General features: G+C 43.4%; 1 protein-coding gene across 5 annotated transcripts in view; it reads left to right on the forward strand.

Annotated features, from left to right (window-relative positions):
• Window positions 1-14,034, forward strand: part of CAPN9 (calpain 9) — a 33,182-nt gene extending 19,148 nt beyond the window's left edge. Inside the window, exons 17-22 of one of the 5 annotated variants that reach the window (XM_017745520.1) lie at window positions 1,320-1,388; window positions 2,773-2,851; window positions 3,505-3,621; window positions 5,075-5,133; window positions 8,193-8,290; window positions 9,216-9,299. In XM_017745520.1, the coding sequence (XP_017601009.1) occupies window positions 1,320-1,388; window positions 2,773-2,851; window positions 3,505-3,621; window positions 5,075-5,133; window positions 8,193-8,290; window position 9,216 (423 nt within the window). In that variant the 3' untranslated portion in view covers window positions 9,217-9,299. Of the gene's footprint in view, window positions 1-1,319; window positions 1,393-2,772; window positions 2,852-3,504; window positions 3,622-5,074; window positions 5,134-5,940; window positions 8,774-9,215 lie in introns of those variants that run through there. The other 4 variants (XM_017745511.1, XM_017745505.1, XM_008643301.2 and 1 more) reach the window with 4 other exon arrangements.
• The last annotated feature ends 976 nt before the right edge of the window (window positions 14,035-15,010 follow it).

Raw genomic sequence — 15,010 nt, forward strand, 5'->3', positions numbered from 1 at the left:
AGTCACCCTGCACATGCAATGAGAAATGGGGGACCAGTCCTAAATTTCCTCACTTAAAAATCAAGCCTCAGCAGGGAGGCTGGTCCATGTTCACATCTCATCCTTACATGGTATTGGCACAGACCCAGGGCCTGCACTTGACCCTGGAGCATGTCAGCCATTCCAGATTTACTATTTAGGACACAACTAAATAGTTTCCATGATTTGCAATGCTTCCAAGCAAATCTCTGCATAGTTTTGAATAAATGGGGAGACATCTCTTCCTCTGCTTTGGAAGCACAAGGAATGCAGACACAATCATCCCACTCTGGACATGCTGTTTGGAGCACAATGGAGGAGCAAAACCATAAAAATGCAAACCCAAGTCAATCCTGGCATAGTCTCCTCTGTGTCACATGCCATTGAAATCCCTGGCAATGGTCACCATGTGGTGGTGAGGAACAGGGACTGAGTTCTACGTGACCCTGGGAAGAAGAACCTGGCTGGGTAAAAAAACTCTTTGCAGAAGTGAGAATGTCCTTGGGATCTGTGGGTGCCCTCAATAATATCACCAGCGTAGGTGCTCAAATAACAGCCGGCATTAGCTAGAACCCGCTTGACATGTGTTGACCTCTGTGAATGCTCACTGAGCCAGTGTCCATCTGAGCAAGGGCTTTGTCCTGGCATGATGGAAAAGGGAAGGGGAATGGGCCGTTCCTTATTTAGTATTTCAGAGCAGGTGCCTCATCCTGGAAGTGAGCTGTGCTTGGGGGACATCAGTAACTCAGTGAAATAATTCCTTCACTTCAGGCAGAGGGAAGGCCAGGCAGATCTAATCACTGCCTCCTAGAACTGCTATACAGGCATTTATTTCAGACCATAAGGACCAGATTTTGCCAGTCTCACCCCACTACTCCCATTAATTTTTGGTTGCGCCATTGTAACAGAGTCAGGTGTCTAGATAAAAATACTGAATAGCACATTGGTTGACTAACTCCTTTGGGTACAGTGGCAATTTGTTTTAATTGGGTAATTTAATCCTCTGAATAATTTATATCCCATTTACATCCAAAACTGTTCTTGACTTAGAATAATCTGTCTTTCTTCCTCATGTAGAGCCTGAATGCTCAGCTGTGTTTTTATATCACATAATGTTCCTCCAGTATCACAGCCATGACTGTAACTGCTGGAGCTCTACCTCATGAGGAATCCCGATGCCAGTTTCACCAGCACCATAGGCTTTCCAGTCAACGTTTTCTGCTTAAAGAGCTACTCTGATAAGTTCAGACTGAATTTGGACTTTCACATAACAAGTCCTTTTCCTTAGTTCATATTACCAGACCAGCGGCAATGGGAAACTGGAATTCAGTGAGTTCAAAATTTTCTGGGACAAAATGAAGAAATGGATAGTAGGTGACATTATCCATTGCAATTTTTCTTCCATTTCATTAGCTACTTCCTGAACAGTTTATTAGGTATATGCAGACAAAAATGGAGACCGGAGTGTGTTCAAGCCATGAATTCTAACACAAAACAAATGTTTTAAAAGCATGGGGTTTGTTTTGGATAGTCAAAGACATTCTTAGCTTTCCATGATGCTAAACCATAATGGTTTTCTGGAAATAACTGAGATTTTTGTAAGCTAATCAACTATGTTTGGGATAAAGAATGCAATGGGCACTAATAAGCAAGCCAATCAAAAGGAAACTTAAGGAGTTTCCATAACTGCAGTTGTAGAGAAGAAGAAAGTGATGATTCATGACGAGTAGGAAATAATAATTTCCTAAGTCACTGCATTTTCATTACTGATCTCTCAGGAGTCAACTGTACTGAAGTCTGGGAAAGTGTTGATTCTAATTTTAAACACATTTCCCTGCTACTGTATATGGTATTAAGAATAAGTAGGCTTGCAGAATCAATCACAGACTGAATATTCAAATAAAAGACATTATAATTGTTTCCTTATGGCCATTAATAGGTTTTTCTGAATTCGTGCCTCACCAAAGCATTCAAAATATGCACTTCTTTGCTTCTTGTCTAGCCCATCAGAAATGGCCAACACTTTTTCTGAGTACTAATGCCACATCTCTTTTAACAAAGGACACACTGTGTTTTTACAAGGGCCTTGAGAAATCCTTGTATCCTGTAGGAAGATTTGCACATGTATTTGCTGAAAAATTTTAAGCTGAGTGTGATGACAGCTCTAAATAACTCATATTCCAAAGCTCAATGAAAGGATGGAATTTAACTCCAGCTTAAAAATTGCTTAATATATAGGTCAAAATTCAAACTGTTTGACCGGTTCTCTTGGTTGTACCATGAATGTGGCTATTCATATCTTTTATACTTAGAAGCAAATGAGTATATTTGTGACAGTATTAACGTCATGTTAAATAGTTTGTCTCTAGTGTTCAGAACTACGGAGAAAAACATAAAAGGAGATTAAGAGAATGTGTCAGTTAAGAGTTAGAAGAGAACAATCAATCCTTTCCAGTTAAAAGAACTTCTTTAAAAATAATGAAATTTTTAAAGAAGAGCAACTCATTATTTTTTAATGCTTGGATTTGGCAGTACTTGTTTAAGTCACAAAAACCTGTTCATATGACAAAGAGAACTGGGACCAAGATTTGCTTCTCTATTATAAAATCAGACTGGATCTAGACCAAAGTCTTGTCAGTTCTCTTAAATGCTTCTACTATGTAGTTGGAGATAAACACCTTGCCTTGCTATGCCCTATCTGTGCTCCCTTTCATATCCCAGTACTGAGCTTTCTGTGTGCTCCTTTCATAACAGAGTATCTTTCTTCAATTTGACTTTGATAAATCTGGCTCCATGTCCTCTTATGAGCTTCGTGGTGCTCTTAAAGCTGCAGGTAAGGCAAGCCCTGCATTTTATCCGGTAAACCTGTCGGGCAGATCAGCCTGGGTGAAGAGGACAATCAATCACACAGGCCAGGTGCTCTGGAACAGAGAAGAGGTCTAAACCCCAGCGAGAACCTGGACACATTGAGTAGGCTAATTTTGCCCCAGGTACCCCCAGTCCTGAAGGGCAGTCAGTCAGAGCAATCTCTGTATTTTAGTGAGCTCTGTTAAACTCAACAGGGCTGCACTTGTGCAGGGTTGGACCCTGAAACAAACCGCTTCAGAGTCCATCTTCATTCAAGGGTTGAAGGAATAGTGAGTAAGCTGCTATGAAGATCAATCACTGCATTAGTATTTCAGCACAAATTATTTTTATTAAAGCAGACAGTTTTGCAGAAATCCCTCCAAATTTCAAGAATAGCGAATGGTCTCTCATACATCACAGTGTGCATGCACTAGAAACTGCAGTGCCTGAAAAATTTCTTGTTCAGAGTTTGTTATTCATTGCAAACTTGAGGATCTTTGTGGTTAGATCTCTTTCTGGACAGATATGTGCCACAGAGTATCTTCCCATTAAGTGGTTTTCAAGATTAGTTAATAGAGATCTTTAGATTCCCGCTGACCTGTGAGGTTGCTCACTTCTTCTCTGTGTGTCTTTGGGAAGGATACCAGCTCAACAATTACCTGCTGCAACTGATTGTCCTCCGATACTCTGATGAGCAGTTCCAGATTGAATTTGATGATTTTCTGAACTGCCTAATTCGCCTAGAGAATGCAAGTCGTGAGTATCTATTACTTTTTTCTTCTTTTCCTTTTTACATCTCGAGTTCTTTTTACTCAGAGTGTGAATTGAGATGCAGGAGAGCGTGTATTCTTGTTTGGACTTAGTTGTTTATTATATCTTATCAGTAACACAGCTGCACAGAGTGTGCCTCTTTGTTGGAAGGGTGGAAAATGGCCGTGAGTTTTCACTTCCAAGCTTTTTTAAAGTCTAAATTAACCAATTATGACATGCTAAGTAATATGTTTTTACTTACAATCCAATTACTAACTTTTCGTGTCCCGCAGTGCGGAACTTTTGACCCAATAGCATAAAACCTAGATTTGTGAAGAAGGAGGAGAAAGAAGAAGACATAAATCCACCATAATCCTCCATATTGTTACACTTATGCATAATTATATCCCAAAAACCTAAATTCTCTAAACCCAGGGTTCCAACAAGTATCTTTTTCCTCTGGAATTTCATCCCCTTTGAAAAAGAAGTTGTTCTGCTTTTGGCTGTTGAGCGTGTTGTACAAGATCTGAGATCGAGTACAAGGCTAGCAGAAAGGAGTTGTGTTTAGCATTTGCATTTAGGATTTTCTCCTGTAAAGGGAAAAATGTTCTGCTGCTAATGGAAAATTTCCCCATGTGGATAGAGCTTGCTGCATAAACTCTGCAGCAATGTTGAAGGTATGTGAAGAATGCTGGTGAAGTCCGTGTTGTAACCCTTCTTGTGGCTCACCCAGGAGCTTAATTTGGGATCACATAAGTTCAAGGTTCAAATATTACTTGTGCCTCATGGAAAGAGAAAATTGGCACACGCTTGGGCAGGTATCTCCCTTTATGTAACATGCTCACTTTTGGCTTCAGATGTGGTTCCCTGTACATCAAGGCACCGAAGGTCTCAGTTCAATTCTGGTAGAGGGTCACTCTTGTTACAAAGCAGCAGTAGTAGAGATAGGTTAAATGGCTGGATAAATGCTGAAATGATCATAAGTGTACCTCCAAATTCAAATAAAACCTAATTCACTCTCTGAGAAGAAAAATCAACTTCCTTCACTGATTTCTTTTTTTGTTTTGTTCTTCTCTTTACTTTCTGGTTTGAATGTAGTAATAGAATTATTAAACTTCTGAGAGATAAAAGTTAAATAAGGTAAAAAAGAAATGCAAATTGCTTGGCTTGGTTTCAGAGTATCCTCCAAATCTGACTGTTTAGCACATTCAGGACACTTCTTCCAGACAAGTCCTGAAGTGAGACTTGCATAAAGGCCTTAAGTGAGCAAGACATTTCCTCTTGCATGGACTTTGCTTTGTCAGAGGAGCTACCACCACCAAGCAATCCTAAGCAATCTGCCTTTGTGCCAGGCCTTCCCTCTCCTTGGCATGGCCGCTTGTCATTGTGGGATGGAGAGCTCGTGTATGAATATGAATGAGGTGTATTTATAGCACTGGTGTCCTGTTTTTCATTTCAGGAGTATTCCAAGCACTGAGTGCGAAAAACAAGGAGTTCATTAACCTGAATATAGGCGAGGTATGAGCACAGATTCATAAAAACTGACAAAATGATGGGGTTTCTCTAGAGCTTTGTCCTCTTGTAAGAACTGGAGTATTTCTGCATGATACTTCAGGTGTCTGTGAGAGTGCAGGGGGGTATCTGCCATAGGTTCCACCACGGCTGGAATTTTACAGCCCACTACAGCCCACGCACTGATTAAATCTCCTCCACGCCATTTCCTTCCTTCCTTCCTTGCCCTATGGCATATTGACAACTTCCCATGCCCCTTTCTAGCTTCTCTGGTTTTTTTCCCTCCTTGGGCACCAGGTTTCAGTGGGGAAAGAGGAAGGAGCAGATGGGGATGGGGGGGTCTTTCACACTCCCTGAACCCCCCCAGGAATTCAGATTAGCCTCATCTGTCCATGTCTATCATTTGCTTCTCACACTGCTCAGCACAGGTTTCTTATTTTCTTGTTCTCTCTTTGTCTCCCTGTTGCTGTGAGCTGTCTCTCATTTCACTAAGCCAAAGCTTCCTGGGGTGAGGCACAATGAATTCCCAGGCAAAAGAAATGTGGGAACCCATGTGGGCTGCTGGGATGCAAATAAAGTAACTGCTGATTCCAGCATCTAGTGCTTGGAGAGCTTTGCCTTATTCCTTCCTGCTGGCTGAGGTCTCTCCTTAATGACAGGATGTAAAAGCCAAGTGAGCAAAGGTCCTTTTCCCTTCATGGGGTCAATTCAGAGCAAAGCACTGCTTTGGAACAGCTCCATTTGGGGAAAGACATGGGGAGGGAGAACGGCCTGAAATGCTTTATTGTAAAGTTGATCTTTTTCTGATACTAGTTTATCAACCTGGCAATGAACATCTGAAGAAGTCTGATTTGGATGCCAGGAGTTTCTTGCAACTTTGCTGCCGAGACTTTTGCCCCAAGAGCTGAGGTCCCCTTCACATGCAAACTTCACCAGGAGATTTCATGTAGAGGAACATGCATGCTGCCCACCCTTTCTGTTCTCCAGCCCTGTGGATCAGTTCAAGTGTTAGATCACGTGGTTTTGGTTTTGGTTTTGGTAGAGCCTGATACTGGATTTGGGACTGAGCATTTGGATGGGGCACACATGCCTCTTAAGCACGCTGAAACTGATCTTCCTGAGTGACCACAGGTTTTTATTAAACAGGATTGTATTTAGTTTCAGCACAGCACAGACTATAGTGATTAAAATTCTTTATTGCTGCTTGGCTACCGATTAGTATAAGGTGCTTTTGAAAATACAAGGTTGCATAAAACTTGTTCAGTTTGAAATTTATTTCCAGGTATAATGTGTGGCTACATGACAAGTACCCTGTCACAGCCACATGAATTGCAGTCTGGTGAACTGTGGACAAAGAAAGGCTAGGGAATCTATGGGTGAAAATTCACTTCTTAATAGTTGTGACAGAGGTCCCAGGTCCAGGGTTCCTTAGAAGGATGCTTAAGCAAAGGTTTGACATTCATCACAGATATACTTACGGAAAAAATATTGCATCTCCCCTTTTCTTAGTCCTTCCTCTGCTACCAACAAAGTTCCTCTGCTTCACACTTTGCTGCGTAGCCAAAGAGTGCCCTATAGGCCCATCTCTGCAGAGTTGCACACAATTTGTCATCATCTTCAGAGAAACACGTGGTCTCTGAGACAGTGAGCTCCTGTGTGAGGATGTTTTACTCCAGACCATCCGAGATTGTGTCCCACACCAACCATGCTCCAGAAGAATAACTATAATCGGTTTAAAATAACTAAATGTTACTAAATTGGTATGGTCCTGATCTCTGCAGCTATTGCTATTTTGCATGTGACTTATACAGTATTATTCATGTGATGTGGGTAGCCAATGCTGACTTAAAAAATAACAGTAATAGCAGCTGGGGACTTAAGATGTCTTCATAGGATTTGTTTCCATGATTATCCTCATAACTTATGTCTATTTTATAATGAATCAACTGTCTGGATTTGTTTTCTAAAACCTTTCTTGCAGTGAAACAGATGGCCCTAGACTAGCCTTGCATTCCCTGCTGTCCAGGATCACTGAGATAGACAGGATTTTGTTTTCTCTAGATTTAGACCTAATGAGCAATTCAGAAAGGAAAATCAAGCTGCAATAAAGGTGAAGCTCAAACAATGAAAAAACATAGAGATCATGGTGTTTAAAATAGCAACTTTCTTTTCTTCTAGCAGTTATAATCTTGTAACTATGCAGAAAATACTCTGGAGCTAGCTAGAAGCTGAGCAAAAGCTGATGGTCGCAGTATTTGATTAACTGAAGTACTCAGCCCCATGAGGTGTATTGATTTTCAGATGTGCTGATGTATGTATGCCCTTTTACAGCACCAGAGACATCTGTCTAAATTTGTGAAAGTTTGGATTAAAATCTAGACTGTCCTATAAACATTCAGCTGCATACTTGAAACAAACAAAAAACCCCCAAATCACAGATCCTTAACTAGTTTACTGTACAAGCTTAGATGTGGATATTTGTTGTAATATACCATTGTTCACAAGTTATGCAGAGGAAAAGAGATGTCTCAGTACCTGGCATTACCAGTGTAGCTTTCTGTTCCTCTCCAAAGAGCTGATACTGTCTTGAGAAGTCAGGATTGCTATATGAAAATGGTAAATAAAGATGGGAGCAATGAGGTACAGGCAAAAATCTCCTCTGCTTTTGAACCAAAATTCACGCATTTAAGAAAAAACACCCTGGGGAGTTTTCTGCCCACTCGGAGCAGTTGCCCGCTGTACCACAAGGAGCTTGAGAGATTACATCTGAGTTCTTTAGGGATCAGCCTCTTTCTTGGCCAGCCAGCTCTCTGCAGAGAGCCCAGTCCCAGTTCTGCCTTGGGACTGACACAGCACCCACAACCACAGCAGAGGGCACATAAGGGAGTTCAGCACAAGAGAACTTGTAGGTACAACCAGGCTGGTCCATGGCCACTCAGACTCTGTTGCAGCACAGTCCCTGTCTCACCACTTTGGCTGTAAGGATATTACAGATGCCAGTGCTGAAAGCCTTGCCAGCATCAAGGGGAAAAACAGTAATTGCTCCCCCTTGTCCTGTGTGCTAGACCATTTCCTTCCTGCACTGGAGCAAGACCCACCTTAAAAAGGGAAGAGTAACATTGGCAGTAAATGCATCTGAAGATGAAGGATTATATAATCCCTGGTAAGGTGGGGTTTTTTTGTGTCCTGTTATGCTGTTTTGTGTGAGTGACTGAGTGGGAGAGTGAGACGTTTGATTTCACAGCCCCACCTGAACACAATCATCCTTCTCAGCACTGCACCCACCTGCTGTTGGAGCAGGAGGGCAACTCTGCCCAGAAGGAGGAGTCTGGGCTTGCTGGTCTTCTTTTTTTTTTTAATCAAGGATCTTGAACCTAAAGCTAGATCTTGCTGTCTTCTCTGATGTGAGATGAGATGAGATGAGATGAGATGAGATGCAGGTATGTTTGGCCCTGTACCCCATTGCAGGATCTATGGCCAATCCCTTACAGTGCTCTCAAAGCTGTGAGAGGTACATTCCCTAATGTGTTGCACACAGACCTTGTTAGCAAGAATGGCTCATGCTGGGAAGCCCTGCCTGTCTGCTAATAGCAATATTAATGGGGAACACGAGAGTCATTTTTCATAATTTTATAAGTGGAAAAAACTAAGAATCACTTAGATACAGGGCTGCTTTCCCACTACCTCATAGAATGAAAAATCTCACTCTAAACCTGCTGCTAAAGCCTCAGGTTAGATGTTAGCAGGGGCTGCTGCCCTGGAGCTGATTGTCTCTCCTCTGCTCCCCTGTGTCCTCTCAGCCACCTCAACACCCCAAGAGTTTGGGCAGTGCTCCAAGACACGGCACATTTCTGATTTTAAAGGAACAACATCAACTCAAGGCATAAGCCTTTTGAGAGGGTAGTCATTCACCCTAACCACCATGATGGCAATGGCATTTTCCTGCCCTGAAGTAGGTTTGCTTCCCAGCCTGTTGCTGAGGCCAGAAGGGACATAGATAGTGAAAACTACCATGAAAAACTGCCTCAAAAAAGTAAAGAAACTGAAAAACAGTGAAATTGCATTCTGCTTTTTCTCCATACAAACAGAGACAGAAACCATCAGTAAACATCGTGGGCACAAGGGTGGTCAGAAGCATCCCACACTTCTTCAGAAAGCTTCCAAGGAGTGGCTCAGCAATGCTGCATCTTCATTTTGGTTTGGGGTTTTTTTTTTGATGGATGTTATGGGTTTGTTTGTTTGTTTGTGGCATTTTGGGTTTTGTTACAGACCTATTTTAAGCCCCACTAGGTCTTTTGGGAGCCTGCAAACTCGTGTGTCAGCACAACCGGTGCACGAGGCATTGTGAGGGGAGCGAGGGGGAAAGAAAAAAGTGAAATCTGGCCATCCCACTGCTGGCAAATCCTCCATGCCAGGTGCTGTGGCATCAGGTAGGAGAAATGCTAGAAGTGATGTGGTAGTTCACCCCATTTATAACAGTTGTGGTTGCTTCCAGTCATGAAAATTAAATATTTGTGGATAGATATGAGTTATCTAAATAATTTTCATTTGAACTGAATTACCTCTCCACTATCCCCAACCTCCTCCCTGAAACATGTGAGTCTTTGTTCTTTTTGACTTGTGGCAGTGTACATTTTGGAAGCACATCAGAGTGCTGAGGGCAGTTTGCAATGTTCCCAGTAAGGCTGGAACTTCAGCATTTTAAAAATTAATTATAAATACTTGCTGATTGAGGTAAACACACAAGATATCAGCAATTGCCAGCAACTATCTTTTGCACATCAGGCACTTATAAGGGCCTCTTATAAATTGTTCTCCTAAAATCTCTTCTTTTCATCCTTTGCCCTTTGCATGACTCCTCAAGGGAAGTGAGCTCCACTGAGCAGGATTTGGCCTCCTGGGCAGCCTGGATACCTCTTTGAGTATTATCCACAGAGGCAGAGGACTCAAACAGGGCAAAGATAGCAGCAGGCATTAGACACATGCCTGTTCTTTTTCTGGCCCAAGGAATATATAGCCACAACTCTTCATTGCCATTTTTTTTCTTTTTTTTTATTTAAAAGGCCCTGAACCAAAGTAAGTGCATTCATCCCCATCTCCCCCGAGTATACAGCAGAAATGGTGAATATTTTCCTTTTCAGGTACTTCACTGGACTACTTCAAGTGGGCTTTATTTCCTGGTCCTTCAGAGAGGAAAAAGCATTTATCCACAGATCCAAAAAGTGTCCATGTTTCATTTGCCCCCAGGGAGAGATGGAGCTGCCTACATGCCTTACCTGCAGTGTAGTGTTTGCCATGCACGAGGGCCAAATTCCCTCACACTTTGGGAGAGGCCTCCCAGTAAAACAAGGACAGGGATGGGGGTTCCCTCATGAGTGATGTGTGGCCACCTCTCCTGGCAGACAGCCCCCCCAAGGACCCAGCCCAGCCACTGCCCTGGTGAGGGGGGCAATGCCAACGTTTTGTGACAATTTTATCCAGTTGCTAAGCAGCTGGGTCCCAGGGACACAAATAAAGTGAAAACAAAACGTCCCAAGGGAAAGCAGCCGTGCTGCTCTGGGAGGGCGCTCCAGCTCCAGACCCATGGCTTCCTCTGTCCTCCTTGCTCAGATGCGCACAGTTTCGTGGGGCTGTGCCAAGGGCTGTGCCAGGGGCTGAGTGAGGGTGATGGCATGTGCAAGGCTTTGGGAAGGGGTTCTGGCAGCCAGGGTCCAAGCTGAGCTGGCTTCTCTTTTCGGGGGGGTGGGAGCCCACACCTGCCTGCAGAAGGCTGACTGAGGGCACACACCTGGCTCTTCCAGCCCCCCAGCTCCCCCTGTGTCTGTGCAGGGCACTGAGCACTGCTGGAGACAGAGAGCAAACCTGTGTCCAACTTTTCAGCCCAGCACTGAGTGCTGGGATGCAGTTTCTGTGCCTCTAGACAATTTAGTGTTTTATGGCAAGCATTCTCCTTGTCTGACTAGCAGCACCAGCAAATTATACTTTTAAATGTTTACGTACTCCCTCCATCCCTGTCCTCTCAAAGAACTGCCCAATTTCACTGCAAAACAGAGTAGCTCCAGCACAGGGAGCTGAGAAGATCCAAACCACCACACCATGGTGCCTCATATCCCAGTGCTTAGAGCTGAAACACGAGATCTGGGCTCAAAACCCTTGAGTAATTCAAATAGCATTTGCCTGTCTCTCCAGTCTCCTCTGGTTGTTAGACACTCAGCCTTTCTACATCGGTTTAACACCCAAATTCAAGGCTGTCATCCATCCAGGAAATAATCTCTGGGACCTCATTGCCCAGAGAATTCGTGGAGTCTCCCTCACTGGAGATGTCTAAGAACTGCCCGGACACAATCCTGTGCCAGGTGCTCTAGGATGACCCTGCTGGAGCAGGGAGGATGAAACAGATGACCCCTTCTGGTCCCTTCCTGATATATCTGTGATATATCAGCAGGGCATTTTAGGACACAATACTGGGTAGCAGAACCCTTTATTGTACAAAGGGGAGCCAACACAAAGCTTCAGGGATGCAGTTGCATTGCACTACAGCCCCCTTGGTCATCCAGCAGCAGGCTGCCAGCATGGGCATCTCAGCATCTGCTCCAGCTTGGAAGCAGATTATCTGGTGCCAGAGAAAATGGATTTATCATGACTGATCCCATTCATTTCCTAGAGGACATGCCAAGTGACTGAAATAGAAATGGGGTCAGCAATTAATAGGGTAGATCTCAGTCACTGTCACCATATGTTGATATGATGATGGCTGGTTTATCTATGTACCTGATAAATAGCTTACTGAAAGTTCTATCAGAACATGGGTCAAGGAGAGTGGAGACAAAACTCAAGGGGGCTGTTGTACAGACACTGACAACCTCATAGATTTTTTCTCTAGCATTGAAAGTTACATAAATATTTCTCCCATTTCTGGGAGGATTTCTTCATGTCCCTGGGGAAAGGGGAGTGGATGAGTCACAATCAGCTGCAGCCTCATCTTAGCTTTCTGCCCTACCAGGTTCAGCTGAAGGCTGTCTGACTTTATTCCTTACAGGGACATTATATATGGTGTATTTTCTTGAAGTGGGGTAGGAAAACTTTTGAGCACAAGAAACAGAGATTGCGAAGTGTCTTAATGAAACTGCCGCAATGGCCGCAGGCCAAGTTGTGTCTTATGTTGTTGGAGCCAGGAGTTCTGGGACATCTTTTGTCCTGCCATGACAAAGGCTGTTTCAGTTTCTGATCCTTATAATAAGTCCAGCTTTCTCTGCAGCTCATGGGTAATACCTCTCCAACAGAACCCACAGCACTCTTTTAGAGAGATGTTATTCCTTCCTGAGGCAGGAAATTTCAAGCTTGTCAAAGCACTTTTCTGAGCCAACAAGGGCTACAGCAGAAAAATTTTGATCAAAAACAGGTGCACGGCTGGCTGGGAGGCTGAAAGAGAGTCACTGTGCAGTTTGCATAACCCCTGGGGAAAAGATATGTAACTCAGTGTGAGGAAAAGAAAATGAGCTCTGCGTTGAGTGTGGGATGGTGAATCTGCAAGGAGCTGGAGAGCGACAGCTCCCTCAGCAGCTCGCTCTGCAGTCTGCAAACATTTCACGGCAAGTCTGGCTTAACTGGCTGGCATTACAGCTTGCCTAGCCCACTAGGGAGCAAATGTGCTGCTCCCTTCCTCCAGGATGATAGAAGAGTGTAAGACATAAAGAGCCACAATTATAATGGGTTTAAGTATCGGGAACCAGAAGCAAAGGCTCCATCACCACCCCAAAAGTTCTGAGGAGAAGAGACCCACTTTTCAGGGGAGCTGAGGGTCTCATAGAGCTCATTGATGTCAAGGAATGATGTATGGGGCAAATCTTTCTGAGTAAAGAAGACTGCCTGTATGCAGCTTTTGGCAATGGGACACTTTCCTTCATTATTTTAGCCTACAGAGACCTCCAATAAAATCATTTAATCTGATTAATCAATCACCTATGGACAGCATTGGAAAGAAACTTTCCCAGCTGTGTACAGATTTTGCGTTTAAACTGCCCTCATGCTCTTCAAGGCATATCCTCAAGGACAGCAACCTAACTTCTGCATTTCCTAAAAACAGATGCCTGGTTTTGAGTATAAAAAACTTCCACAATGCCAAAGCCCATTTCAAGAGCAGCACGCACAGAGCAGCTTTGCTGACAGAATGCAGCCACATTGCACCCAAAACATCCTGATGAGGATGGTGTGAGAGGCTGGGTAGGCAGCAGCTGGAGCCTACTGCTGTGGCTGGATGCAGGGATGTTCCCAAAGCACAGGGACAATATGCCTGCATAAGGCAAATGCAGCCCTGCCCCTATTTCCCTCCATAGACCACAGCAAATTTCCCCATTACCACACCACACCTGGGACCTAAGATGGCCCAAGAGACACCAGACATGGTACCTTTGCCCTGCTTATGCCAGAAAGACATGACCCATTATTTGGGCTCACTGAAAAGATGCTCTTTGCCTCATGTGGGGTAGAAATCATTCCACTGCTGCTCAGAATTTCAGTCTGGATCAGAAAGGCTCCTTCCTTGCTGGCAGCCTTTGCAGTTGCACTGTCAGTGCCATAGAATCTCATCTCCTCCAGAAGCCTCTGAGAAAGTGAGAATTGTCAGGATTTTTACTGGAAGTTTCAGCTTTTATGATTACTGAGAATATCTATAAAATGGCATTAGAGCAGGCCTTAAAGCTTCAGAAAACAAAATACAAATAAAGATCAATCCCAATTTATTATTTTTGAAGTCTAAACCCTGTTGATAATTTTAGTGGCCCTAACTCATGGTTTGTGAATGTCTTGATGTGTTGTTACTGCTCCTGACATGAAATAACCCTACACCGGCTTTGTTTACAGGCAAGGATTTCCTTCCCTAATAAATGATTGAAAGTGTTCAGTCAATTAACTCTCCAGAGTTGTTAATTTAGTAGTTTCCTGATCATTAACAAGCAGTTCTTGAAAAGCATTAACACCAAACTACCCCAAGAGCGGGAATTTGTGGTTTAGACCTATGAAGACCTAACATCATTTTTCTAATGCTGCATTGTTTAACTGAGCAGCATTCCTTTTCTTTCCGTAGTCTCTTTGCTCTTGGGCATCTCTCAGATGGAGAGATATGGAAGGGAGATATGGAAATCTACTGCTTCAGAAGCATATTGATATGAATGTTAAGGTAGGCTTATATGCTTCATATAAAATATGTAATATAAATAATGATTTTTATATAGAGATATACATGTGTTTTAGGTACATGTAGCACAGCTTGTATACAAGGCTTCAGTCACAATTGCCAGTAGTGATGCAGCTGGTCCCCTGAATGTACTGACAGCCAGCTTTTTGTTCTCCATGCATGGATTATCCAATTTCACAGTTAACTGGGAAAGGGTACCAAAGCCCCTGCACAGAAAATTGCCCGTAGTCGCAGACTCACCTCTGTCCCAATGACAAAGTTCTGTTTCTCCAGTTGCTCATTAACATGGAAGGCAAAAAATTTCCCATGTGTTTCATGGACCTCTGAAGGGAGACATAGGCAGGTGCATGTGTATCCATGTGGGAACCAGGCTGTGGTACTCTTAAGGAAGAGCCCCCTGTGGTCAGTACAACAAATCTTGTCATGGCAAAGGCCTATCAATCTTGCACTACTTGTTTTGCCTCCAAATGGGAGCCAGACTTCAAAACTCTAAATATTGTCCAAGTGGCAGGGCCAAGCAGGCAACAGTGAATGCAGAACTCATTGTAAAATGTCTTTTTTTACCAGTTGTTCCCTTTGCTGTGTAGGTTGTTGAAGGCTCAATTGGTCTTCTTTAAAGAAGGAACCAGCTGTCCCTGGTGTCCAACCACAGACCTGAAGGACGTTCTGCACCCTGCAGATATTTTC

Source organism: Corvus brachyrhynchos, unplaced genomic scaffold (genome assembly GCF_000691975.1).
Source record: "Corvus brachyrhynchos isolate BGI_N302 unplaced genomic scaffold, ASM69197v1 scaffold70, whole genome shotgun sequence".
Lineage (NCBI taxonomy): Eukaryota > Metazoa > Chordata > Aves > Passeriformes > Corvidae > Corvus > Corvus brachyrhynchos.